The sequence below is a fragment of the Carassius gibelio genome, chromosome B2 (assembly GCF_023724105.1).
Source record: "Carassius gibelio isolate Cgi1373 ecotype wild population from Czech Republic chromosome B2, carGib1.2-hapl.c, whole genome shotgun sequence".
Classification (NCBI taxonomy): Eukaryota; Metazoa; Chordata; class Actinopteri; order Cypriniformes; family Cyprinidae; genus Carassius; species Carassius gibelio.
In genome coordinates this window covers 13492282-13518539 of record NC_068397.1, presented here as the reverse complement: position 1 = coordinate 13518539, position 26258 = coordinate 13492282, and the positions used below count along the sequence as shown (strand labels likewise).

Genomic DNA, 26258 nt, shown 5'->3' with positions numbered 1-26258 from the left:
GGCCGGTGAGGAGACCATTACAATAGTCTACCCTGTTGGTGATAAATGCATGAACAAGTTTCTCTTGGCTGGAAACAAAACATCTATTTCTTGCAGTGTTTTTTAGATGATAGAATGCTGATTTAGTTACTGCTTTGACATGACTACTGAAACTTTATGTGAATGGTAGTCAAGATTTTGAAGTCAAATGAAGTGCATACATCTACCATAAAAGGTGCTCCACACGGCTACGGGGGTTGAGAAAGGCCTTTTAAAGCAAAGCAATGTGTTTGTGTAAGAAAAATTATCCATATTTAAAGCTTTATAAAATGTAATCTCTAGCTTCAGCTAACTGTTACACATTAACGAAAGAGTGGCGTTACAGTGCATGATATAAGTCATAATTGTAATCATAGTTTTTTTATTTTTATTTATTTATTTTATTTTTTTACACAAACACATTCCTTCTCTTCAGAAGACTTTAATTACCCCTGATCCCCTGCAGATTTTGTAAGTTTGCCCACTAACAAAAAAAATGAGGGGTCTGTAATTTTTCATGGTAGTTTTATCTTAATGTATAGAGACAGAATACCAACCCAAAAATCCGGTAAAAAAAATCCCCAAGCAAAACATGACTTTGTACTTACAGTATTGTTCAAAATAATAGCAGTACAATGTGACTAACCAGAATAATCAAGGTTTTTCGTATATTTTTGTATTGCTACGTGGCAAACAAGTTACCAGTAGGTTCAGTAGATTCTCAGAAAACAAATGAGACCCAGCATTCATGATATGCACGCTCTTAAGGCTGTGCAATTGGGCAATTAGTTGAAAGGGGTGTGTTCAAAAAAATAGCAGTGTGGCATTCAATCACTGAGGTCATCAATTTTGTGAAGAAACAGGTGTGAATCAGGTGGCCCCTATTTAAGGATGAAGCCAACACTTGTTGAACATGCATTTGAAAGCTGAGGAAAATGGGTCGTTCAAGACATTGTTCAGAAGAACAGCGTACTTTGATTAAAAAGTTGATTAGAGAGGGGAAAACCTATAAAGAGGTGCAAAAAATGATAGGCTGTTCAGCTAAAATGATCTCCAATGCCTTAAAATGGAGAGCAAAACCAGAGAGACGTGGAAGAAAACGGAAGACAACCATCAAAATGGATAGAAGAATAACCAGAATGGCAAAGGCTCAGCCAATGATCACCTCCAGGATGATCAAAGACAGTCTGGAGTTACCTGTAAGTACTGTGACAGTTAGAAGACGTCTGTGTGAAGCTAATCTATTTTCAAGAATCCCCCGCAAAGTCCCTCTGTTAAAAAAAAGGCATGTGCAGAAGAGGTTACAATTTGCCAAAGAACACATCAACTGGCCTAAAGAGAAATGGAGGAACATTTTGTGGACTGATGAGAGTAAAATTGTTCTTTTTGGGTCCAAGGGCCACAGGCAGTTTGTGAGACGACCCCCAAACTCTGAATTCAAGCCACAGTACACAGTGAAGACAGTGAAGCATGGAGGTGCAAGCATCATGATATGGGCATGTTTCTCCTACTATGGTGTTGGGCCTATTTATCGCATACCAGGGATCATGGATCAGTTTGCATATGTTAAAATACTTGAAGAGGTCATGTTGCCCTATGCTGAAGAGGACATGCCCTTGAAATGGTTGTTTCAACAAGACAATGACCCAAAACACACTAGTAAACGGGCAAAGTCTTGGTTCCAAACCAACAAAATTTATGTTATGGAGTGGCCAGCCCAATCTCCAGACCTTAATCCAATTGAGAACTTGTGGGGTGATATCAAAAATGCTGTTTCTGAAGCAAAACCAAGAAATGTGAATGAATTGTGGAATGTTGTTAAAGAATCATGGAGTGGAATAACAGCTCAGAGGTGCCACAAGTTGGTTGACTCCATGCCACACAGATGTCAAGCAGTTTTAAAAAACTGTGGTCATACAACTAAATATTAGTTTAGTGATTCACAGGATTGCTAAATCCCAGAAAAAAAAAAATGTTTGTACAAAATAGTTTTGAGTTTGTACAGTCAAAGGTAGACACTGCTATTTTTTTGAACACACCCCTTTCAACTAATTGCCCAATTGCACAGCCTTAAGAGCGTGCATATCATGAATGCTGGGTCTTGTTTGTTTTCTGACAATCTACTGAACCTACTGGTAACTTGTTTGCCACGTAGCAATAAAAAATATACTAAAAACCTTGATTATTCTGGTTAGTCACATTGTACTGCTATTATTTTGAACAATACTGTACTGCAGAAAGCCTTGTTGGGAAGCACAGAGGTAAGACGTTTTTTGTAGTTGGTCACCAGATTTGCACACATCTCAAGAGGGATTTTGATCCACTCCTCTTTAAAGACTCTCTCTAAATTATTAAGGTTTCTTAGCTGTTGTTTGGCAATTCAAGTTTCATCTCACGCCACTGATTTTCTATAGGACCGAGGTCTGGAGACTGGCTAGGCCCCTCCATGACCTTTATGTGCTTCTTTTTGAGCCACTCCTTTGTTGCTTTGGCATTATGTTTTGGGTCGTTGTATTCCTTAAAGACTCACACATGACTCATCTTCAGTGTTCTGGCTGAGGGATTTCACATTACATGGCCCCGTCCATTTGCCCCTCAATGTGGTGAAGTCGTCCAGTACCCTTAGCAGAAAAACAGCCTCAAAGCATAAAGTTTCAACCTCCGTGATTGACTGTAGGGATGGTGTTCTTGGGGTCATAGTCAGCACCTCTCTCCCTCCAAACACGGCGAGTCAATTAAATGCCAAAGAGCTCAATTTTGGTCTCATCTGACAACAGCACTTTCCCCCAAGCCTTCTCTGAATCATTAAGATGTTCACTGCCAAACTTTAAATGAGCCTGTACATGTGCCTTCTTGAGCAGGGGGACCTTGAGGGCGCTGCAGGATTTCAGTCTATTGCTGTGTGCAAATGTGTTACCAATGGTTTGCTTAGTGACTGTGGTCCCAACTGCCTTAAGATCATTAGCAAGCTCCACCAGTGTAGTTCTGGGCTGATCCTATACCTTTCTAATGATCATCTTTACCCCTTGAGGTGAGATCTTGCTCAGATCTCCAGATCTGAATATCATTTTGTATTTCTTCCAATTCCAAATAATCGCACCAACAGGTGTCTGCTTCCCACAAAGCTTTTTGCTGATGGACTTGTAGCCCATTCAAGCCTTTTGCAGATCTACAATATTGTCTGTGACATCCTTTGACAGCTCTTTGGTCTTGCCCATGATGGTGGGAGAGGTTGGAATGGAAGATACAGATTTTGTAGACAGGTGTCTTATACACCTAATGAGCTGACATTTGAAGTGGCAGGACTAATCTGTGTTCCACATGGGCACATAACCAATCTGTTGGAGCCAGAGTTATTGCTGGTTGGTGGGGTTCCAAATACTAGTGGGTAAACTTACAAAATCAGCAAGGGATCAAATAAATATTTTTCCCACTTGTAGGATTGCTTGAGGGTGATGGAAATTTTCTTTTTAGAGTGAATTATACCTTTAATTGTTCTTTTAAAAAACAGGGACAAGCCCTTTAACATGCCACTTCAACTCCCTGGCTCAAAAGTTAGATTAATAGTAAAAAACATATTGAGCAATTTGATCAGGTTATTTACAAAGAGTTTCTCATAGCTATTGACTTCCATATAGTTTGAAAAAAAAAAAAAAAAATATATATATATATATATATATATATATATATATATATATATATATATATATATATAAGTATATATATATAATAGAAGTAAATGGTAATTGTTTTGTTACCAGCATTCTTCAAAATATCTATGTGTGTCTCTGTTCAACAATACAAAAATTCAGATTTGGAATAATATTTGGGGTATATCACCTCTTTAAAGAGTTTATCCAAAATTAATAAAATGCAAATAATATAAAAAATTAAATTTTCTACAAATTTACTTAACATCAAGCCTTCCAAGATGTAGATGTTTGTTTCTTCAAACAGAGTTGGTGAAATTCATAATTGCATTACTTTCTACCAAATGGATCTTCTGCAGTGAATGGGTAAAATCAGAATGAGAGTCCAAACAGATAATAAAAACAGCAGACTAATCTACAAATAATCCAAAAGACTGCAGTCCCTCAATTAGGTGAATTAAAGCTAAATTTCTCCAAATATGTTCCAATGAAGAAACAAGCTCACCCATGTCTTGGATGGATCTGCACAACAAATACTAAGACCACCTCTTAGTCCACCTATTAGAAATTACATCAGAATACAAATTCTAATTTGACTTTGCTTCAGAGTGGTCCAGACCCAGAGAAGAGACTCCTTTAGCTCAAAGAATCAGAGCTGATTAGCATTTATAGCACAATGGACAGCAGTGCTCTGAGTCACTAGATTACTATAATTCTTCTGAACTCTGACCTGCTCTCACAGAATGTATGAAAGTAAACAGAGGTGCCAGATTACCATGGTCCCCAAGCAGCTTAAGCAAGGAAACGAGGATGAATGTGTGGCTTAGAGCTGCTCTGAGATCATCTGAATATTGACAGGCTTTATGGCAGAATTGTTTTTGTTTGGCAATGATAAGCAGAGCTATTTATAGAGCCTCTTGTTTGGTGGTTCAATTGTCAGTCACTGAATTTAGTACAAAACACTCTACGGACAATGACAAGATGACATGCCCTGACAAGGTGGCTTTTGGTTTGAGGACCACACTAATGCAACTATTCAGTAAGGGTGAACAACTTCATGATCAACAAGGCCACAAACACAATTTCCTGTCAGATCAATTCTTATTTACAATTTTTCTATAAGCCATATGGTACTTTCTCTCTGCCTGTATGTGGATGAGGATAAAATACCATTGTGCAGGGACTTTGAAGCATCCAGACGTTTAATTTCTCAGTCAATGTGCAAAGATAATGAGATAAATAATGAGGAGATGTGTAAACAGAACTGGCGGTTTCCAGGACTAGTAATCTTTTGTGGATGTGCTGAGAATGAGAAAGAGATGTGAAATTCCAAAACCCCAAAACCCTGTTATGACAGCAAAAATGAATGACCGAATGACTGAATGAATGAATGAATTTTATTTATACACATTGTTAATAAAAATAGTAGTACACTGCTAAAAAATATTTTGTGGTGAAGTAAATACTATGTAAAAACAAATGTAATTTCTAGATTAAATAATTAAGCTTGTAGAAATTAAAGTTTGAAATTATAAGCATATTTTACTTGGAATTGTTTATTATGTTTACAATGATTCTTTAAGTAAATATCAAAGTTATGATCCCATTGTCCCATCATGCAATGGGGCATGAATAATTTAAAAAACTAAAACTAAATAATTAGTTTTCGAGTTGTATTTACACTGTTTTATGGTTTACTTTGTCGTTAGGTTTAGTAGCTCACTATTTTGTGATATCTGGAGTTAATTTTCTACTCAAAATGACCCGTTTATACTCGAACACTACCAACTGATTGTTACCATCATTATGTATGGTGGACCAAATGTACCAAGTCGAGCTCATTTGGGTAATAATTATATTGAGTGGACATATTATCTTTACTGGATAATAAGCTGTCTACTTGATTACTTACATGTTTGCAAGTGAACGACATGCTTTAATAGCATGGATGTTATCCAGTGCTACCTTGTTAAAATAAATTGTATAAACTGTACTAAAATAGAAATGTACTAGAGCAGGGATGTCACACTCAATTCCTGGAGGGCCGGAGCCCTTCATAGTTTGATTCAACCGTAATTAAACACACCTGATCCAACTAATTAAGTAGTTCAGGCTTATTTGAAAGCTACATGGTATGTGTGTTGGAGCAGGGTTGGAACAAAACTCTGTAGGGCTCCGGCCCTCCAGGAATTGAGTTTGACACCCCTGTATTGTAGTATTGCATTGAACAACATAAATAAGTAGATATTTAGCAAATGACTTAAGTAGATTTTACTTAATTAAATACTTAAATTTAACTTAAAATGTATGTGTGCAAAAACTTGCAAAATAAAAATTAAGTAAATCTACTTATTTTTTATTTTTTTTATTTTTTTTGTGTAGTAGTAAAAATAGCAGAGATACTGATAGTAATAATAACTATAATAATTATAATTAAAAAGTAAATAATATCTCAGGCACACGTGCTCATTACATATTCTCAAAATTCATTGACATTTAAATTAGGTTAAATACAAATTTATGTGTGTATGTTAATTTTGTGAAATTCTGTGAGATACTGTATAAATATAAATAACCCACCTACATGTATTTCTGTTATTTATTTATTATTATACTATGGGGCCATTGAATGCTTGAATCTGATTGGTTGACGAAAGTTCTGAGGTGTGCAATTATCTTCAGGGAAATGCACGGTGAACGTAGTTCCAGGCAGCTCTTTTGACCGCATTACAGTTTCATATCACTTCGCAGCACACAAGACAAGAAAACAACAGCATGACAGACAATTTTCCAAAAGTAAATACACATGACATTTTTAACTAGTGAGGTAATAACAGCGTTGCTTAGAGATGCTGCTACAGAACACTGTTGATAGATGCACAGAGGTAACATTAATTCACACAAGCTCGCTCTCTCTCTCTCTCTCTCTCTGTGTGTGTGTGACTCTGTCTCTCTTGCTCTCTTTCAAATAACTTCCTTAATAACTGCATTAGAATGCTATCTTCAAGCCTCCATTACCAGCTTTAAAATTACGTTTTGGAACTAACAAAAGAGGCATTGGATGTGATGCGGAAGAAATAATCCTACTCACAATAGTGATTTAAGTACAAAAACTGGACAAATCCCTTTAAATATATCATCTGATCGATGTCTTGAGGTGTGGTAAACATAGTATGAGCAGAATAATTGACTCCGGGCCATTGAATTATTAGAAAAACAATGCATATCCGTGTCCGTATCACCACACCGGGTGTGCATTATTTTTCTAATAATTCAACAGCCTGGAGTCAATTATTACTTACATAATCCACAGATTTCTATTATTTAAAAAGCTTAAAAATTAAAGTAGTTATGTATTAGAAATATATGGTCTGTCTATCTATCTATCTATCTATCTATCTATCTATCTATCTATCTATCTATCAGAAATATTGTATATATCAATAATCTATATGCATGTCATAGTATACACTATCCCAAAATGTATTACTGTTATACTCATAATTTTATTACACCACACACTATACATTACTTTCTTGGTGTTATGGGTAAAACAACCAGACATAAATTACCAGGAATCAACTTGCCTTGTCAGTCTCATTTCCCCAAAAAGCCAAGCTGAAGCCAAGATCCAGCAAATAAATTAATGAAACTAAGGGCTTTTGGCAATCCAGTGCAAACTGTCTGCCAGCAATTCGCTCCAGACGGCAAGGGATTCCTTTCAGAGTCTGGCCTGCTGGCTGGCACTGTGAATTTCCCATCCTCCTTCTGATCTGTGCGGCTTGGCAGTCTTTGAGGCAGAGCCTCATGAGCATGTGTCAGACCTGCATCCGAAGAGAGCGAGTGCTGGACTGAAGGCTTGTTCAGGAACATAGAGGTTACAGATGCTGAAAGCCTAGTCACTCAGAGAAATACAAAAGCACTGAAGCAGTTGAAAGAAGCATTTGTTTCGACAGTTTCTGGAGAGGTAGTTTATGAGTAATGTACTTCATAAAATGCCACAGTTATAAACACTGGAACACTTCATGTGGCATGTGGGGACAACAGTTGCTTTAATGACTTGAGACTTTTCTTTAGTACAAGTACTAGTGTCATTCTTCAGCTATTCCATGTGGAATTGTCAGCCTAAAGGTGTTGCTGGGCCGGAGAAACCTGTGTGAGTGTCTGAAGGAGAGGAATTGACACTGCCATGTGTAGGTTTGGCAGAGAAGGTAGAGGGGTCAGTAGCCACTCTTTTAAAATACATAAGGTAGTTGAATATTGAATAGTAAATTCAGGTGTTCACATAAGTTTTTCAGTCTGGTTCTCATGGGAGCACCTGGAGATTTGATTTGCTCACACTACACATAAAGTGAGCCATGATATATACACTGAACAGAATTATAAACACAACACTTTTGTTTTTGCCCCCATTTTTCTTGAGCTGAACTCAAAGATCTAAGGCTTTTTCTATGTACACAAAAGGCCTATTTCTCTCAAATATTGTTCACAAATCTGTCTAAAATTGTGTTAAGTGAGCAGTTCTCCTTTGCCAAGATAAACCATCCACCTCACAGGTGTGGCATATCAAGATGATGATCAGACAGAAGGATTATTGCACAGGTGTACCTTAGGCTGGCCACAATAAAAGGTCACTCAAAAATGTACAGTTTAACTGTATTTGGGGTCTGGGGGGGGGGGGGGTATCTGGTATCTGGTGTGACCACCATTTGACACATCTCCTTCGCATAAAGTTGATCAGGTTGTTGAATGTGGCCTGTGGAATGTTGGTCCTCTCCTCTTCAATGGCTGTGCAAAGTTGCTGAATATTGGCAGGAACTAGAACACGATGTCGTATACGCCGATCCAGAACATCCCAAATATGCTTAATGGGTAACATGTCTAGTGAGTATTTGCCCATTCTAGAAATGGGATGTTTTCAGCTTCCAGGAATTGTGTACAGATCCTTGCAACATGGGGCCTTGCATTATCATGCTGCAACATGAGGTGATGGACGTGTATGAATGGCACAAAATTGGGCCTCAGGATCATGGTATCTCTGTGCATTCAAAATACCATCAATAAAATGCACCTGTGTTCGTTTTCCATAACATACACAGCAAACATGACATCAGCAAACTGCTGATCCACACGACGCCATACACGTTGTCTGCCATCTGCCCTGTACAGTGAAAACTGGGATTCATCCATGAAGAAAACAGCTCTGGTGGACATTCCTGCAGTCAGCATGCCAATTGCACACTCCCTCAAAACTTGCTACATCTGTGGCATTGTGCTGTTTGATAACATTGTACATTTTAGAGTGCCATTTTTTGTGGCCAGCCAAAGGCACAGATTTCTGAACAATATTTGAGAGAAATAGGTATTTTGTGGACACAGAAAAAGTCTTAGATCTTTGAGTTCAACTCATAAAAAATGGAGGCAAAAACAAAAGTGTTGCATTTATAATTTTGTTCAGTGTATATACAATAATTAATAATAGCAATAATAGTATTATCAGAACAAAACTATTTATTAATAATAATAATACCAAAAAAGTTGGTATATTAATAATATTTTTATACTATTATACTTATTATGATAAGTGAGTTTTAAATTAAAAAATAAAATTATTTTATAGCACATTTAAAAATACAGTGCTGATATTTATTTTTTATTTTATTGCATTTTTACTATATATATATACATTTTCAAACATTAAATCAGCTAACTTTTATTCTGACACGTTGCCAGTAAGTATCTATATACTGTATCTACAGTATATTAATATATGTAATGTTGTTGTTTTGCTCTAAAACCATCAGCACATTGCCTAGCATTATGTTTTAATTCGATTAGATATCGTATACATTACTACAGTGAGTCGATCTAAAATGGTGATTGTGCATTAAGAACTGCCAATCATGTTGGTATGCAAATGACTGGTCTGAACTTATTTACCCAGCTTTTCTTTTTCTTTTTTTTTCTTTTTTGTACATGTGCACTTGTGCACAACTTACGAAATAAAAATGAGATTTGTCTATATTGATCTTGCCTTAGTAGGGCAGTGTTGGGTACGTCCACCTCAATCAATACTTGAGAAACTTTACAAATCAAACAGTCAATCTTTTTTCTTTTTTATTATTATTATTATTATTATTTTAAGTCACATTTTGCTTCGACTCACTTGTCTGCTAGACTCTTATTATAAGTGTATTATTATTATTTCTTTTTTACTGAACATGAGTTGAAATTACCATTGTCATATTTGGCAGCATATCACAGATGTACTACTTACAGACTAGGTTCAAAATAACACTGAATATTCCTTTGAGCAATAATACAAGGTGGTGACAGCTTTGCAATTTGTATTATTAATTGGCAGCTAAAAAAGGATCCTTCTTAAATCTCTTAGTAGCTTTACCTGCTATAGTCTTGTGAAAACGCCTTGCACATGTGATGTGTAAAACAGACTGTTATTATGAGAGATTTGTTGAAAGCCTGGGGTGAGGTGGTGGTGGGGGGGGGACTGGGAGAGATCTGGAGTGTGTTTCCCAAAAGCATTGTTAAACAACAATGATCACAAGTTCCAATAAAAGCAATTAATATCATCGCAAAGTTGTGTGGCTGGAACTACAGTTTTTGGCCTGCACATTTCTTCATATGGCATGGCCTTAAATAGACAATACGCTTCAGGAAAAGTAAGTTAGCATGTAGTACAATCATTCCATACATTTCAACATTTTATTCCACATTTTTTTAGTTTGTAGAGATTAGAGAAATAAAGAGTATTTGAAGAGTGTCTGTATGTGCTCTGGTACCACAGGGGAACCTGCAAACCTGTACATTCATTATTAACAGCAATAATCTGACATTAATCTGATTTTAAAGTCATTAATTAGTAGAAGTTATCACACCACCACCTCATTGATATCATTAACGACAGTTTGAGCATAAATATGTGGCATGGATGTGCGATTTGTGCCAAAAGTCCTTAGGGAAATAGCTGTCTCGCTAGTTAGTTTCTCCAACAATGGATCGTAACACAGCAGTTAAGCAGTGAGTTACATCATGGTTCGAGAAATGTGCCCCTTGTCTTTAATACTTGAAAATAAAAATCTATCTGTCAACATTACCACTGGATGATTAAAGACCCTCTGGACGTACATGGTTTAAATTGTGATATCTTTGCTCAAGGAGGGACCAGTAATAATCACTCTGAATCTACATGATAAATGACATCAAGAAAATGCAGATTGGTTGATGACACCAGGAGAAGATGGAAAATCAATTCTAGTAATCTATCATCCTTCTTCACAATTACAAGAGTATTATTTAGAATTTCCGAACCCTATACTAAAAACAAGCATTACAATTTGATTGCTCCCATTATATATTTATGCAAAAAAAATATATAGTATAGAGAGAGAGAGAGAGAGAGAGAGAGAGAGAGAGAGAGAGAGAGAGAGAGAGAGTACAGACCAAGTTTGGACACACCTTCTCATTCAAAGAGTTTTCTTTATTCTCATGACTATGAAAATTGTAGATTCACACTGAAGGCATCAAAACTATGAATTAACACGTGGAATTATATGCATAACAAAAAAGTGTGAAACAACTGAAAATATGTCATATTCTAGGTTCTTCAAAGTAGACACCTTTTGCTTTGATTACTGCTTTGCACACTCTTGGCACTCTCTTGATGAGCTTCAAGAGGTAGTCACCTGAAATGGTCTTCCAACAGTCTTGAAGGAGTTCCCCGAGAGATGCTTAGCACTTGTTGGCCCTTTTGCCTTCTGTCTGCGGTCCAGCTCACCCCTAAACCATCTCGATTGGGTTCAGGTCCGGTTCAGGTTTCACAGTCATGAAAAAAAAGAAAACTCTTTGAATGAGAAGGTGTGTCCAAACTTTTGGTCTGGTCTGTATATATATATATATATATTTGCACACAGCTAATAGAGAAAGAAGCCAAAATAAAGGAGATGGTGTATTTTCAGAATATACAGACATGCTAGACAGCCAAACCTTGAGATATGGAGTCAAAAAGGTCCAAAGGGACCTTTGACAACACTTGGTGTGGTGTGAGTAAGTGAGAAATTGATATTAATCAGAATGAGTCACAACGCTTAAACTCATCTTTAGTTTCGCCACTAGAACCAAGCTGATTTGAGAAACAGCTCATTAATCATGCTATGAAATTTCTATGACTAACCCTACAGTAAAGTGGCAATCAAGAATACATGAATAGTCAGATGGTTAATCAGCTGAGTCTGTTGTATAATTCTCTTCATAAGGGTGACATATTAAAATTATTAGCGAGGGTCACTTGTTTTACAGAAACTACCTCTGTATTGTTCAGTGCAACAGAGAGATTAGAGCTGATATGACTCAGAGATGCATTTGTGTTATATAATGGAATAACAAAGAGGTGAAAGGGGAGTAAAGCGTCAGGGAGGGCAGATGTGAAAGTTCAAGGAGCGTAAGCATAACAGCTTGGTTGTGGTATGGGTGAGCAACGGTGGTCATGGACTCAAAGGTCACTGGCTTGCTGGCAGCCCTGCCATGTGCCACACATGAACCTCAAGGACATTTTATGCATGAACTAGGAGAAAGCATAGAAAAGATATGATAATGATATATTCATGGCATCAGCAATAAGGCATTATATCCCTTGCATGCATTGTGCACAAATAAAAATACAATGCTTCTGTTATAAGCTCATTTCCTCCACAAAAAAAAAGAAAAAAGAAAAAAAAACATGCTATGGTAAATTATTACAAAGAGATACAAAGAATTAATTATTATTAAGTTATGATGTCACTAAAGTTGAAATTATGAGAGAAAAGGATGACATTTTTTTTTTTATACATAACTATGACTTTTTATCTCATAGGCCAAATTTCAATATTTATTCTCATAATTTTAATTTAGTATCTAAAATTTTTTACATTTTGTAAGAATTATGATTTAAAAAAGCTTTATTCCTGTGGCAGATATTAGATTCTATTTAGGTCTCATCATTACGGAAAGAGGATTAGGGCCAAACAATAAATAAGAATAATAAAAAAAATAAATAAAAAAAACATCTTGAGATTTAAGTCATTATAATTCATAGATTAAACCGAAATGTTGAGAATAAACTCATTCAATTTTGAGAATGAAGTCGTTGTTTCACATGAAAACTTGTCAAATTTTAAGAAAAAAAAAGTCTAAATAAAATGTTGAAAACAAATTCATACTTTGAAAAAACGCATAACATTTTGAGAAAAAAAGTTAAAATACTGAGAATAAATACAATCACATCATGTTTTTTTATCTTGTTGTACAGTGTTAAGCTGCATCTGCAGTGGCATACTGTAGGTCATAGAGATTAATGCTTGTGGATGTAACATATGATATGACTGACCCAAGTTCGAATCCACCTTTTGCAGAACTTTTCTATTCTTCCTTTTCTCATAACATGTCATATTGGAAAAGTGGAAATCATTTGCCTAACAAGTGTTTAATAATAGGTAGGTAGGCTTTTTAATCATTTTAAATATTATATAATTATTTAATAAACATTTAATTAAATAATTGACACTTTATATTATCATTGCATTCCATTAATTTACTGAACAACAATGGTGTGTTAATAGTATCGGTCAATATTTATAAACAGAATTTGCTACTTTTACATAGCCTAAATAGAATAATTTAAATAACAAGGCCCGGTTCCCCAAAACGTTCTTATCGCTAAGTAGTTCTTAACCTATTCCTTAACCTCTCTCTTAACCTTATGGCATGATTCCCGACACGTTCGTACGCTAAGTATATCTTCTGTAAGTCATACTTTCGTAAGGTTGGTCTGGACCATTCGTAAGCTCTCTCTTAGCGTTGTTTAAGCTCAAGACGCTACTGTACAGCAGTCTTTAGAAATCAGCGCAGTGAAGTACAAGTCAAACTATGGTACTGTATGTTGACAATGTTTTGGCTCAACAATGATTTTATGTTATTTTTTAAAACTTTTTAAGCTTTTTCGTAATGTAATTAAAGCAAATTGAGAATACATTTTTGGATAATTAAAATCTGGCAAACAATTTGTCTCTTAAATTGCTAAGATCTATAAATGGCATGGTGGGTTGCAGTAAGCGACCAACTATATTGACTATGGCAGCGAACGTGTCATTGTATTGAATCAAAGACTGAGCCGGACGCGGAGCCGTTTAGTCCATGTCAATTTTTTTATTCTGCAAAACTTAAGCCCTTTTGACATTTTTCCTGACGAGGCTATATTAAAAAAAAAAATGCCTCCCAAGACAGCTCATAATGGAGCTCCTGGACCTTCTCAGACCTGCGCTTGCCAGGCTAACGCGGCAAAATTTTGCTTTAAGCCCTGAAGCCCAGCGCTACTTTTTTTTTCTTTCTTTCTTTCTTTTTTTTCTTTTTTTTTGCTACAGAGAGATTCATTGAGGTCGTGGGAGAGGGCTACAGTCTATGCAAGACCTCGATGTGGAGGTGCGTCCACACTGTCACCAACGGCCTTCTGCGCCATGCCTGGGATTACATCCTGGTGGATCGCACACTCATCCCTATCGCCAATCCATCAGTGATTGATCAGCCGTACATATCGCGAAAGGGAGACGTGGCCATAAACGTGCAGGTTATATTGGACCATATGGGTGTGATCTCCGATCTGGGGGCAATGTCCAGCAAAACTTCAAGTTCCTCTGACGAAAGGCTTGGTGCCCCTTTTTACGTTGCTTCCTCAGCATATTTTGTATCTAACTCTGTCTCTCTCTTTTCATTGTAGATAGGTTGCTTTTTATTGAAAACATTAACCAATGGCAATCAATACCGCATTAAACAGAAGTAACTACAGCTGCTTGCCAATCAATTCTGATTGTAAAGTACCTTACCATTAATATAAAAGTGTATTACATATTTTTTAGTCGTTTAGCCCATGTCAAGAAGCAGCACGAGTGGCACAACAACGGGATGGATGATTAGCGAGGGATACCCGGTTCGTCTATCCGTCACAACATATCGTGTGAACATATTACTGACCATTTGATAATTTAATTTATAGTCTATATTCTACTGATTAGTTAAAATATGTTAAAATAAATGTTACAATAATAATTTGAGGAATATTTCATTTGCATTGAACGTTTTGTCTTTCTTAACGCTGTATTGAACCATCGCGTGAAGTGGAAAATCGATACATGAGCAATCGATGACAACTAATTCAGCACCCTCACTTGGGACAGCGCTCTTGTTACGTCGGACGTAAGAGGCAGCGTGCTAAGAGCTTCCTAAGGGACACTTCGGGGAACACACTTAGGAACATAAACAACTTTGGTAAGATATATCTTTTGAGGTCTTCTTAGCACGCTAAGAGTGAGCGTTATCGGGAAACCGGGCCCAAATCACTAACAAATGCTTATGTTGTCACTCTGTGTAAATAGAATATATCACTATTTTCACTTGGTGTAACTAGCATCTTTGGCTATTTGCACTTATAATGTAAACAGTATCTATTGCTATTTTCACCTAGTGATAATAGCTGCTATACTAAACCAAAACCATTCTGCATTACCATTAATGGCTGCACAGATGTGCACACAACCATCAACAGTCCTAAAGTAATAGACAGTTTTTCTCAAAACACAACAGCAACTTTTTTTCTCATAATTTAACAAGTTCATTCTCAACATTTAATTTTAACAAGTTTTTCTGGAAACACAATGCTTTTCCCGTAATGTGATGGATGTATTCTTAACATTTTATGTAGACTTTTTTATTATTATTATTATTATTTATTTTTCTTGAAACAGGCTTGGTCCTAATCCTTTTCCATACATCATGGGTAGATGATATACGTTCCAAAACATAAACAGGGCATAAAAAAACCAACCCAACCCAAACCCATGTACTGTTAAACATGAGAGACAGAGGACTAGCAGAGTGAAGTGTAGGGAAGGACTGCTGATTGAATTCTGACAGCTTGGTGAATCCAGTCTCTTCCACCCCCTCTGGATAATGAAGTGGCGATAAGTTTACCCCAGCCGGACAAAGCCCCATGGGATAGATAATGAGGCCAGTTGTTAATTAATGTGGAGTTATCCTGGTCTCTCTATGCTCTGTGAATCCTAATTAGTCTGAAGCTGAACAACATGTTGCACTGAAATTTTTTATTTTTTGTATTTTTTTTAGTTCACTTCAAAGCTCAGGCTCCTTCTGCTGTTTTGTGAGTCGCTTCTTTATACTAAAGGGAAAAACAGCAATGTGTGCACTTCTGCTTAGACGCTCACGTGTCAAATCATTATACACTGTGTCGTAACTAAACGACAAAAGTCATTTATCTGTCTGCACTAAATATGAAAATGCAGTGTGATTCAATACAATCACAAATCACAGCCAACCTGAACAAGCATGTGGAAGAATTTTGTCTATTTGCGTGCACAGATTCTTGGATTCACAACACTCAGAAACCACATACCCTGTATTTTAATGACAATGCTTCTCCAGGCAGCATCCTTTTTAATGGTTTTCCTTGTGGAAGATGAGTTATTTATATAATATCTAATACTTTTATCTTACAAAATCAGTCACTTCTCTCAGAGGTGGTATTATTAATATACATAAGGAGAGGTACTTTGGTCCAAAGAAATGTTGGTGTGTGCAGGGCTACATGGCCTGAAACTGCAGAAATAGAAACAACACAATAATGATAGAAAATAATACCCATGAATTAGGTATACTTGATATTTTTCAATAATATTTTAGTTTCTAATATATTTTCAAATGCATTTTATTCCTGTTATGGTCAGGATAAGTTTTCAGCAGCCATTAATATCCGTCGTTAATCACTTTAATATGATGATGTGCTTAATGTTGCTTAATATTTTAATGGAAATGGAATAGAATTTGATGAATATAAAATTCAAAAACACCATTTATTAGAAATATATATATTTTTGTACATTTATACAATTCTTTACTATCAGTTTTGATCAATTTAAGCTCCTTTGGAAAAGTATGCGTGAGTGTGTGTGCATGTGTAAGCATAAATGAATGAAAAACTGCCAGTAGAATGATAAAAAATGAATTCAAGGTATATTTTCTGAAAACATGTCCACACACTGTACATCTACATTACACTATGCTTTTTCACCATTCTTTAATGAATAGAAAGTTCAATATAACCTAATTTCCTGTGTGACCCAATGCCACAGATATTTAACGCACTGAGATCCTTGGGGAGTGTCTTAACATTATGATAAGAGGCTCAGGATCTTATCATAATGTTTTCATTTTACAGCCAATGAGGTTATTTCCAGATATCCAATCGGCAATCTGTCAGGTCTACGCCACAGATCTTATTCTGCAGCGTGTGCAGGTCTCGCTGGCTTCACAGTTCTCCACCGCTTTGCTTCATTTCTCTCATGGTCAGTGGGGTAAGTCCTGCACTGCAGTAAAGCACCTCGATGACTATGGACCATTAAAGTGCTATTGAGTTTCTGTCAAATTGCCAGCACCTACAATCTCTCAATGTCCCTTCTCTCAGCCCTCTCCATTATCAAGCCCCTCCAGCCAGCATGGCTCAACATCACTATAGACATAGCTTAGACTTCTATACCTTAAAAGAGTCTGCATTAGTTTCAGCCTTCGAAACTTTGCTTTAACCCTATGTCCTGGGTCAATTGGACCCATTTTGATTTTCGAGCTGTCATCTGATTTGATTTTTAATCCATCCTCTGCACTTTTACTACTGTCTGGATCAGCTCAGCCACCAAATCTGACCTCAGAACACTCCAGAGGGTAGTCTGGACTGCTGAGCAAATCACTGGTACAACCATCCCTACTTTCCAAGATCTGTACGTATCCAGATTGAGCAAAAGGGCTGGCAAAATCACTTTGGACTGCTCACATCCAGCATACTTCCTTTTTGAACCGTTGCCCTCTGGTCATTGCTACAGAGCACTGAGCACCAGAATGACCGGACACAGGAACATTTTCTTTCTTTATCCATCTCATGAACACTCAAAAATAATAGTGGAACACACAACACCAGTATACATTATTTATTCAGCACACATACTTACATTTCACATTTGCACATATCATACCTGTACATGAACTAAAACAAAATGTAAAATAAGATGGCAAAAACATAAATTTTCAATGTATATGAAATGTTATGTCTTTTTCTTCCAGAAATGTTGTAACTTTTTCTCATTTAGGTCCATAAACATGAACATTAAATAAGTTGTATTCCAAATTTCAAGTTGATATAAAAACACAAATGAATAAAATTATATGTATTCCTTTGCAATTTTGTTTAGGCGCTATACAAAAACTAGCCACCGAGTGCCATTTAAACTCCATAGATTTATTTATTTATTTATTTATTTACAACAAAATATTTTTTTCGCTCAATAGTATTATCACAAAATATGAAATCTTGAGACTCAGACCTTTCCCATGATATACATTATGTCAAGATTATAAAAAGATTTTATTCTAAAAGACTGTAATACATTTTGTAAAATGACACACCACTAAATATTTTAAAATACTATTTCCATGGTAATCTTCAATTTAAAAATGGATTTCACAGGATGAATTGAATATACATTATTATGTAGTGTATGTTTTGAGGTGCAGTCATGTTATAAATTAATATATTACTGTTCCTTCATTGTAACAAAAACTTACAAATGCTTAAAATAAATAAAATACCTATTTAGGAGTCTTAGACCATTCCAACGATATATAGTTTGTCATGATTAGATTAGGATTTAACTGTAATATAGTAATATAGAAGATAGTAATATAGAAGTAAACTCTATAAGTGGGACGGTAACAGTTTAGGGGTTAAAAACGTGGTTTAACATAAAAATCATACTTTTTGATATTAATCGTTTGCACTGTGAGACAAATACAGAGTTCTGGCATGAAACTCTGATAACACAGTCCAATAGTTCTAACTCAATCTCAGTTAATGACATCATTATCACATGACACGGTTCTCTCTTGTATTGGTAGCCAATGAGCTGGCTGCTCAATATTAAAATATATTACTACTGTAGATCTTGCTGTAGCAGTGCAGCTTGCTTCAGAAACCCTCCACCTTCCCCAGCTCCACCTGTATAGCAGCAGCAGCAGCAGCATAGCCGATCTATTCCACCAAGACCCAATACACTAAAATAGTAATGTGCATTACCATGCCAATCCCTCTGAGAGTTGTCATGACAGAAATACTGATATTAAAGTGTTTCTGTTCATACCTGATTCCTTGTTTTTAATAATGTGATATTTAGCGAATTGCATTGAAGGCAATTAGGGTCAGTTTGACCCTGCTCCATCAAAATCGTACCCAGAAATCGAACATAATACAAGGGTTAAGGTCTGTGTGAGGAAGGATGTGATGTATCCTTTTGATTTTGGGCTAACCCATAACCCATCATCAATATAAGACTTAGCAATTCTGTTCCTCTAGGAGAGATTGAGGACTCAATCTCATATAGTTGCTTGTGAAGACCCTTGTAGTAATTGAAACGAGGCTCTCTGTCGTGAAACAGACAAGTGAATCCTTCCTATAGCAGTGGGGAAGGCCTTTTTGAAGAGCAGATAAAGAAATAATCATTGGTTTCAGAGAGGGGAATGGTGAAGAAGTTTGAAACATAACAAAGGGTCAAGATTTGGCTGGTGAGGATGATGCAGCTACACCAGAACTACATAGAACTACACCATCTTGTTTTAAAATATTTCCCCATTGGGGAAAATTTCCCAGTTGGGGGCCATTTGAAATAAGCCATGTATTCTGACTAAACACATATTTTGCAAGAAACATATATACAGTATCACTTTTCTATAGCAGATTTCAAATTGAATTATATATTAAGTTACAAAATAAAGTTTGGGGAAAATCGACTCACACTCAGGCCATCCTAGATGTTGGTGAGTTTGTTCCTTCATCAGAAGAGATTTGGATAAATTAAGCATTACATCACTTGCTCACCAACAGATCCTCTGTAGTAGTAATAAATGGGTGCAATCAGAATGAGATTTCAAACAGCTGATAAAAAAACATCACAATAATCCACATGACTCCAGTTGCTGTCACAAGTTGCCGTGTACAAAAGGCGCACAAACAATAATAATAATTCACACAGTCAGGGGGTAAATGGGGTAAATCCATAGAAAGCAGGAAGGAATCACATGCGCAACAGTGTACACATTAATACTGGACAAAGAGTAATGTAATTGACTGTACTACGGCAAATAAGGATAATTACAAAACACATGAACAAAAAATGACACAGATGGCATACTAGGACACAACAAAACAGGTTCGTAGGTTTGACAGTTTGCCCCCCCCTTAGAAGGCACAACCTTGTGCCACAGAGATAAAGGAAGGGATGGAGGGGGACTTAGGAGGAGGACAAAAGAGTGGATGTGGGATGTTGCAGGGTGCAGAGTTTGTTTTTTTTTAATTACAATTATTATTTTTTTCAGGATTCCACGATTAACGGAATAATTTAAAAAGCAGCATTGATTTGAAACAGGTTTTTCTAATATTAATTTCAGTTTTTCTAATAATTTATTTCTGAATTATTTCAGTTAACCACTTTTAGTTTATAGTTTTGCTTAAAGAAACTGAACTGTAAGTAAAATATTAACACTCTAGCTTTGTAAATTCCACAAGGAGCATATCGCATCTAGGAAACAAGACAGATTAATAAAGACAAGTAATCAGACATGACGTTAAAGCCAGACTTCCTCAGGCATTCCCTTTATCCGAGTCTAAACAGTGAATCACACAACCTCCATGATCCGATAATTTATTGAAAGACCTTTTCTTTTTCTTTATGTGAAACAGTGAAATCACATGCATGAGGTTGAGTGCATTTTATCACAGGAACTACTCATCTAGGTTGCTGGTAGTGATTCGATACATGGAAGAGATGGGAAATTTAGAGGCTTTGTGTAATCTGGTGTGTGATTTTCAAACATTTGTCACATCAGCTGATTTGTGGGGCAGCTTGGACCTATTCATCAGGCCCTGCTGTCACTGGGCAATGAATTTATGTTCTTCATCCACATACTCTGTCCCATACCACATCAACAGAGGATCTGCCTGTCAGTCTCATAGCCTTCATGTCTATCACATTTGCTGTTGTTATTGATTTTTTTTTTTTTTTTTTTTTTTTTTTTACTTGTTAACACAATAATTGCATTAATAATTGTTTTTTTTTTTGTTTGTTTTTTTTTTTTTTGGCAGTTATTTCTGCAGTCTTCACTGTTATGTGATGCTTCAGAAATAATTCTAAAATGCTAATTTGGTTTTTAAGCAATAGTTCTCCTTATAATCAGTGTTGAAAAAAATTGTGCTACATAGTATTTTTTTATGCTTTTATCCAAAGCAACTTACAGTGCATTCGGGCTATACGTTTTTTTTTTTTTTTTTCAATATGTGTGTTCCCTGGGAATCGAACCCATGACTCTACCACGCCCTGTGCTCTACCACTTTTTCTTTGTCAGGATTACATTTTTTGTAATATTATACATTTATTTTGATCATTTTAATGCATCCTTGCTGAATAAAAGTATTATTTTCTTTTTAAAATAATCATCATGACCCAAACCTTTGAATAATAGTGTATATTTGAATTTATTAGTTGATTATTTGTTTGATTATCTTTTAATTTCAGTTATTGTTGCTATGATGTTTAAGCAAACTTTTTATGTAAGACTCAGAATAATGATCAAAGTGCATTTTGATAAAATTATACATAATATTTATAATAATATAATAATATATTATTAATCACCAATAAATCATTGACATGTCAACATTGTACTATTATCTCACAGCTTTAAAAATACTCCATGTGTCAGAGAAGTCATATGTCTACATCCGCACCAGTAAGCCCTCACACTGCAGTACACGCTACAACGTATTCAAAACCTGTTGTGTAAACATATTAATAAATCATTTACAACATTTTCTGCATCCCCTATTCTAAAGTGTAAACTACCTTTCAGTTGTAAATGTTTTACTCATCATTTGTAGATCTTTCTCCCCAGTGTTTACACACACACACAACCTGTAACCAGCAGATGAGGAGTAGTTAACACTTTAGATCCCAGTTTTTAACACTGTATGATAATAGTACAATGTTTACATTTCAATTATTTATAAGTGATTAAAAATATATTAACTAGTAACTTAACTAGTAAATATACTCAAAAAAATGTAAAGATAGTTGTTGCAATCAATTTATTTTAGCTACATTGAAATAAACAAATTTAGTTGACTAACTTTCAACATTTTGTTTATTTAAATGTAGTTAAAATATATTGTTTTCAACCACTAAAATTTAGTATAATGTTGGTTTTAATGTATTAACCTTTTACTAAGGATCTTTTAGATTTGTTTCATTTTGCAATTTTTTGAGATAACTTACAAGATTTGTAAATCATTAGCATTTTACTTAATAATCACTTGTGAATGTATAGTCATGTTTTGTCAATTATATGTTAATCATCATCTAATCATTGGTACATTTTTTAAAACAATCCACAAAACACTGATAAAAATATGAAAATATCACTTGTTAATCATTTATGCGTTTTGCAAATGATTAGTTCATCATTAACTAATCAATTATAAATGACTCACAATTGAACCTTACATCCTATTCATCAGTCTACTACTATATCTTTTTTACATTATTCAAAGGGTATTACAGTTACTTACTGTAAATGGAATTTACAGTATTATACTGGATGGTATACAGTAAATAACTGTTGAAATTACAGAAATGTACAATAGTATACAGAAGATCTTGTTGTCTTCAGTGTTATTGAAAATGAACTGAATAGTTCAACAATTTACTTAGTTGAAGGCTTGTGTCAGTGGCCAAATGATTACAAATTTGTTTGTGATATTATATTTTTATCTATCAATTCTGTACCATCATTCATCTTAAGTTTGAAATGTACAACCTGTTTTTCTGCTCTAGGTCAGTTGGGGCAATAACACTGAATGCTTTCATCGGAGCACAGCACATAAATACTCAGTTAAGACAGGCTCATATTAAGAACACCCTAACATCCTAGTTCAAACCATTGGCCCGCTCACAAAGACACAATCTCGGATTGCTCCTTTGGCTTTATGAGGCAGGACCTCATTAGCAACCAGTCTAACATGACCTTTATGTTGAAGTGTCTGTGATGCACACTTCTATGGAGGTAGTCTAATCAACAGGGATTAATAGAGAGCAGCTTTGGAAATTACTGCTGTGGTCCAGTGCAGCTGATGGAGATGTCAGCTATTCTAATGAAACCATTTCCCCCCTCTGACAGAGACCATGTGTGGAATGGAATTTAATCTACATTGATTTTTCAATGGCCACCTTCAACACTGGTCACTCTATCCTCAAGTGTTAAGAGAAGAGACAGCGTATTGATCGTGATAAGGCAGCTGCTTTTGGTAAGGGAGCCACTGTAGAGAATCTGGCCATTTCAGTTACATAAAGCCACTCATTTTTGTCTATATCGGGGTATGTAATGTGTTGTAATGTGGTGGAGGAAGAAATCAATGAAACTGTGTGTGCAGGTGGTAATTCACTTCTCTTCCTGCACACAGAGAGGAGACCGATCATTTAGTAGCATGTAGACTCAAAATAGTTAATGACTCTTATCTTCCTCATGTTGTTCTGAAATCCATATGTATTTTCTATGGGACACTCTTGCTAAATGACCATTTGCAGTGACCAGAAACAACCAAGCTGGGGGAAAAAAATGCTGAGTTAAATTGTGAATTGAAGAACTTACTCCATTTCATAAGAGAACTTCAATTCAGCTTACCACAGCCAAGAGGAAAACAAATTGAAGTTTTAATTGGATTCAAATCGTCAATTGGCTTAATAGAAATAAGTTCTGTATACAGTTTAATTCACTTTACTTTTCAATGTAGATGTAAGCAATCTATTGTGAGTGTGTGAGATTTCCATAGTTGCTATAACTAAAAGAATAACAAAGTGCAGGAAACACTATTCTTATATTACTACTATAAATAGTATTAACTGTTTGGGCTACAAACCAGTGTGTTTATGATTACAATAATAAATAAAATAAAATGTATCAAATACCAGTTTGCAACATAACACAGCATATAAGACAGCTAAAATGACTGGAAGTGGCTGACATCGGAAACCTTGCAGATTCCAGTTAAAAATGGTTGAGTCTTCTGTTATGTTAAAAATAAGGCAGAATGTACCATTTCAACCAGAACTATCTATTATAAAACATTCAAAATTATTTTTAATTGACTTTTAATTCTTTCAATTTCAAATTTCTATTATTTTTCTATTCTGTTTGCTACCACATTTTAGTTTCAGAAAAAAAAAAACTATTCAGAATTTTATATGAATAGGAGTAAATTATATTTTCCTTTATAGATGTGTTTATTCTGCCTGACTAAACACTTGTGCCCAAGTGAAACAGTCTTTGCTTAGCACAGCATCTAAGATCCAATTTCCCTGTGAACATTCCTGGACTAAATAAACAAGGGAAATACATTTTGATCCAACAACGCGGAGCAGATAATTAATTTGATGAGAGGAAGCATCACAATCTGTCAGTTCTTCCACTGACAGCAGCGATGGCGATAAAATTATTCCACAAACAAAGCTAAATATTTTGTCCCAAGAGCCTTTAGATGTTATACATCTTTTGTAATTGCATTCCGCCACTGTTTGTGCCTGAAACAAAACAAGATTTATGACAATTGCAGCCGATCAAACATGTATACAAGATGGAAATTAATGGCCATCTCCTCAAAGTTCATAGCTGATTGTCATTTGCTCTATGGCTCAGAGGTGTGCAGAATGTTAATGAAAAAGTTGATCTGAAACACAGTGGCTCAGCAGTGCAGGGCAGACACAGACGCATGAAAAATGCATGGAGCTCCATATGTACCTCCAACTTCACTCATCGGAATTCCACTCCCATTCCAACTGGCCAACAAGCAAGAATATCAATTATATTAGCAATTTGGGTGGTAGTGAGCGAGCGGGTAATCGTTGAGCAGCTCTCATGAGGCACACCACTCTGAAAGCAGGGCTGGCCATTCAGAGAGTCGTATTCAGCAGTCAACTCAGGAAAATGTCCAACTTACAGCATTAATGGAAGCTGAAGTGTTTTCACCAAAGAATATGTTCATTAACATTATGATTAATGTGGAGAATCAAACATCTCAGCGTGGGTTCACCTCAAACGAGTGCCACTGTCTAACAGGAAACCTGTTACTATTAGCGTACTGCATAATTAACACATCCGGTCTCTCTGTGTGTGTTTCAGGAAAACCCATATATGTGTAATAACGAATGCGATGCTGAAACCGAAGAGCTGGCCCACCCGCCCGAGCTCATGTTTGACTCTGAAGGACGAAACCCAACCACGTTCTGGCAGTCAACCTCCTGGAAGAAATACCCCAAGCCCCTTCAGGTCAACATCACGCTGTCGTGGAACAAAACAATAGAACTCACAGATGACATTGTCCTCACCTTCGAATCTGGCCGACCCGAGCAGTTGGTCTTGGAGAAGTCCCTGGATTATGGTCGTACGTGGCAGCCGTATCAGTTTTATGCATCTGACTGTTTGGATGCCTTTACTATGGAGCCAAAAGCAGTACATCAGCTGACCCCAAGCACGATGCTAGAAATCATCTGCACCGAGGCCTATTCAACAGGCTATGTGTGGAAGTATGATAAGACTGTGCGCTTTGAGATCAAAGACCGCTTCGCGCTTCTTGCTGGCCCGAGACTGCACAACATGGCTTCTCTGTATGGGCAGCTGGACACCACCAAGAACCTAAGGGATTTCTTCACCCTCACTGACCTTCGAATAAGACTTCTAAGGCCTGCCACCGGAGCCACAATGGTGGATGAGAACAACCTTTCAAGATACTTCTATGCCATCTCGGACATTAAAGTGCAGGGCAGGTAAGTTAATTATTTTATCATTAAGTTTTAAATATTTTGCTTAGTTCTAAAAATAAAAATACTAAATGAAAACATAAGTATACAAATAAATGCAAATAAAATGCCCATTAAAAAAAAAAAAAACATGCGCTCATTGGAAGAACGTGCCCAAGCGGCAACCTCCCGCTCTCTTTTGTGAAACCAATAAGGAAGTGACTAAAACTGGAATTCATTGATTGGCCACTAGAGGCTGGCAATCCCATAAACTCCACATGCTTACAGCCTGGTACAAAAAAATCATGAATTTTGATGTTTGCATAACATAACTATCTTCGTATGGATTGCTTTTCTGACATAGTAAACTTAGCTCACCTGATACAGCGGTGTACTGTACTTGCGGTACAGAGTGCTCAGGTACGCATCCTGTGAAACCAGTCACGATAAAAGAGCTCAAAGATTTGTAGAAGCAAACTAAAATTGCAAGGCTGCTTCAGCAGAACTGTTTTCTTAAATCATACCTGTGTTTTATTCACACTGCTTTCATTAACACGTCGGTTTTGGGTTTCAGGTAAGGTGTCGTGTAGGTGGTAAGTAATTTTCAAATGCCATAGAGCATTAAAAACAATCAACGCAA

The 26258-nt window shown here is 36.0% G+C and overlaps 1 protein-coding gene across 1 annotated transcript in view; it reads left to right on the top strand.

Annotated features, from left to right (window-relative positions):
* Window positions 1–26258, top strand: part of LOC127951670 (netrin-G1-like) — a 115681-nt gene that overhangs the window by 27065 nt on the left and 62358 nt on the right. The window contains exon 3 of the mRNA XM_052549683.1: window positions 25002–25645. Coding sequence (XP_052405643.1) covers window positions 25002–25645 — 644 coding nt within the window. The remainder of the gene's footprint in view (window positions 1–25001; window positions 25646–26258) is intronic.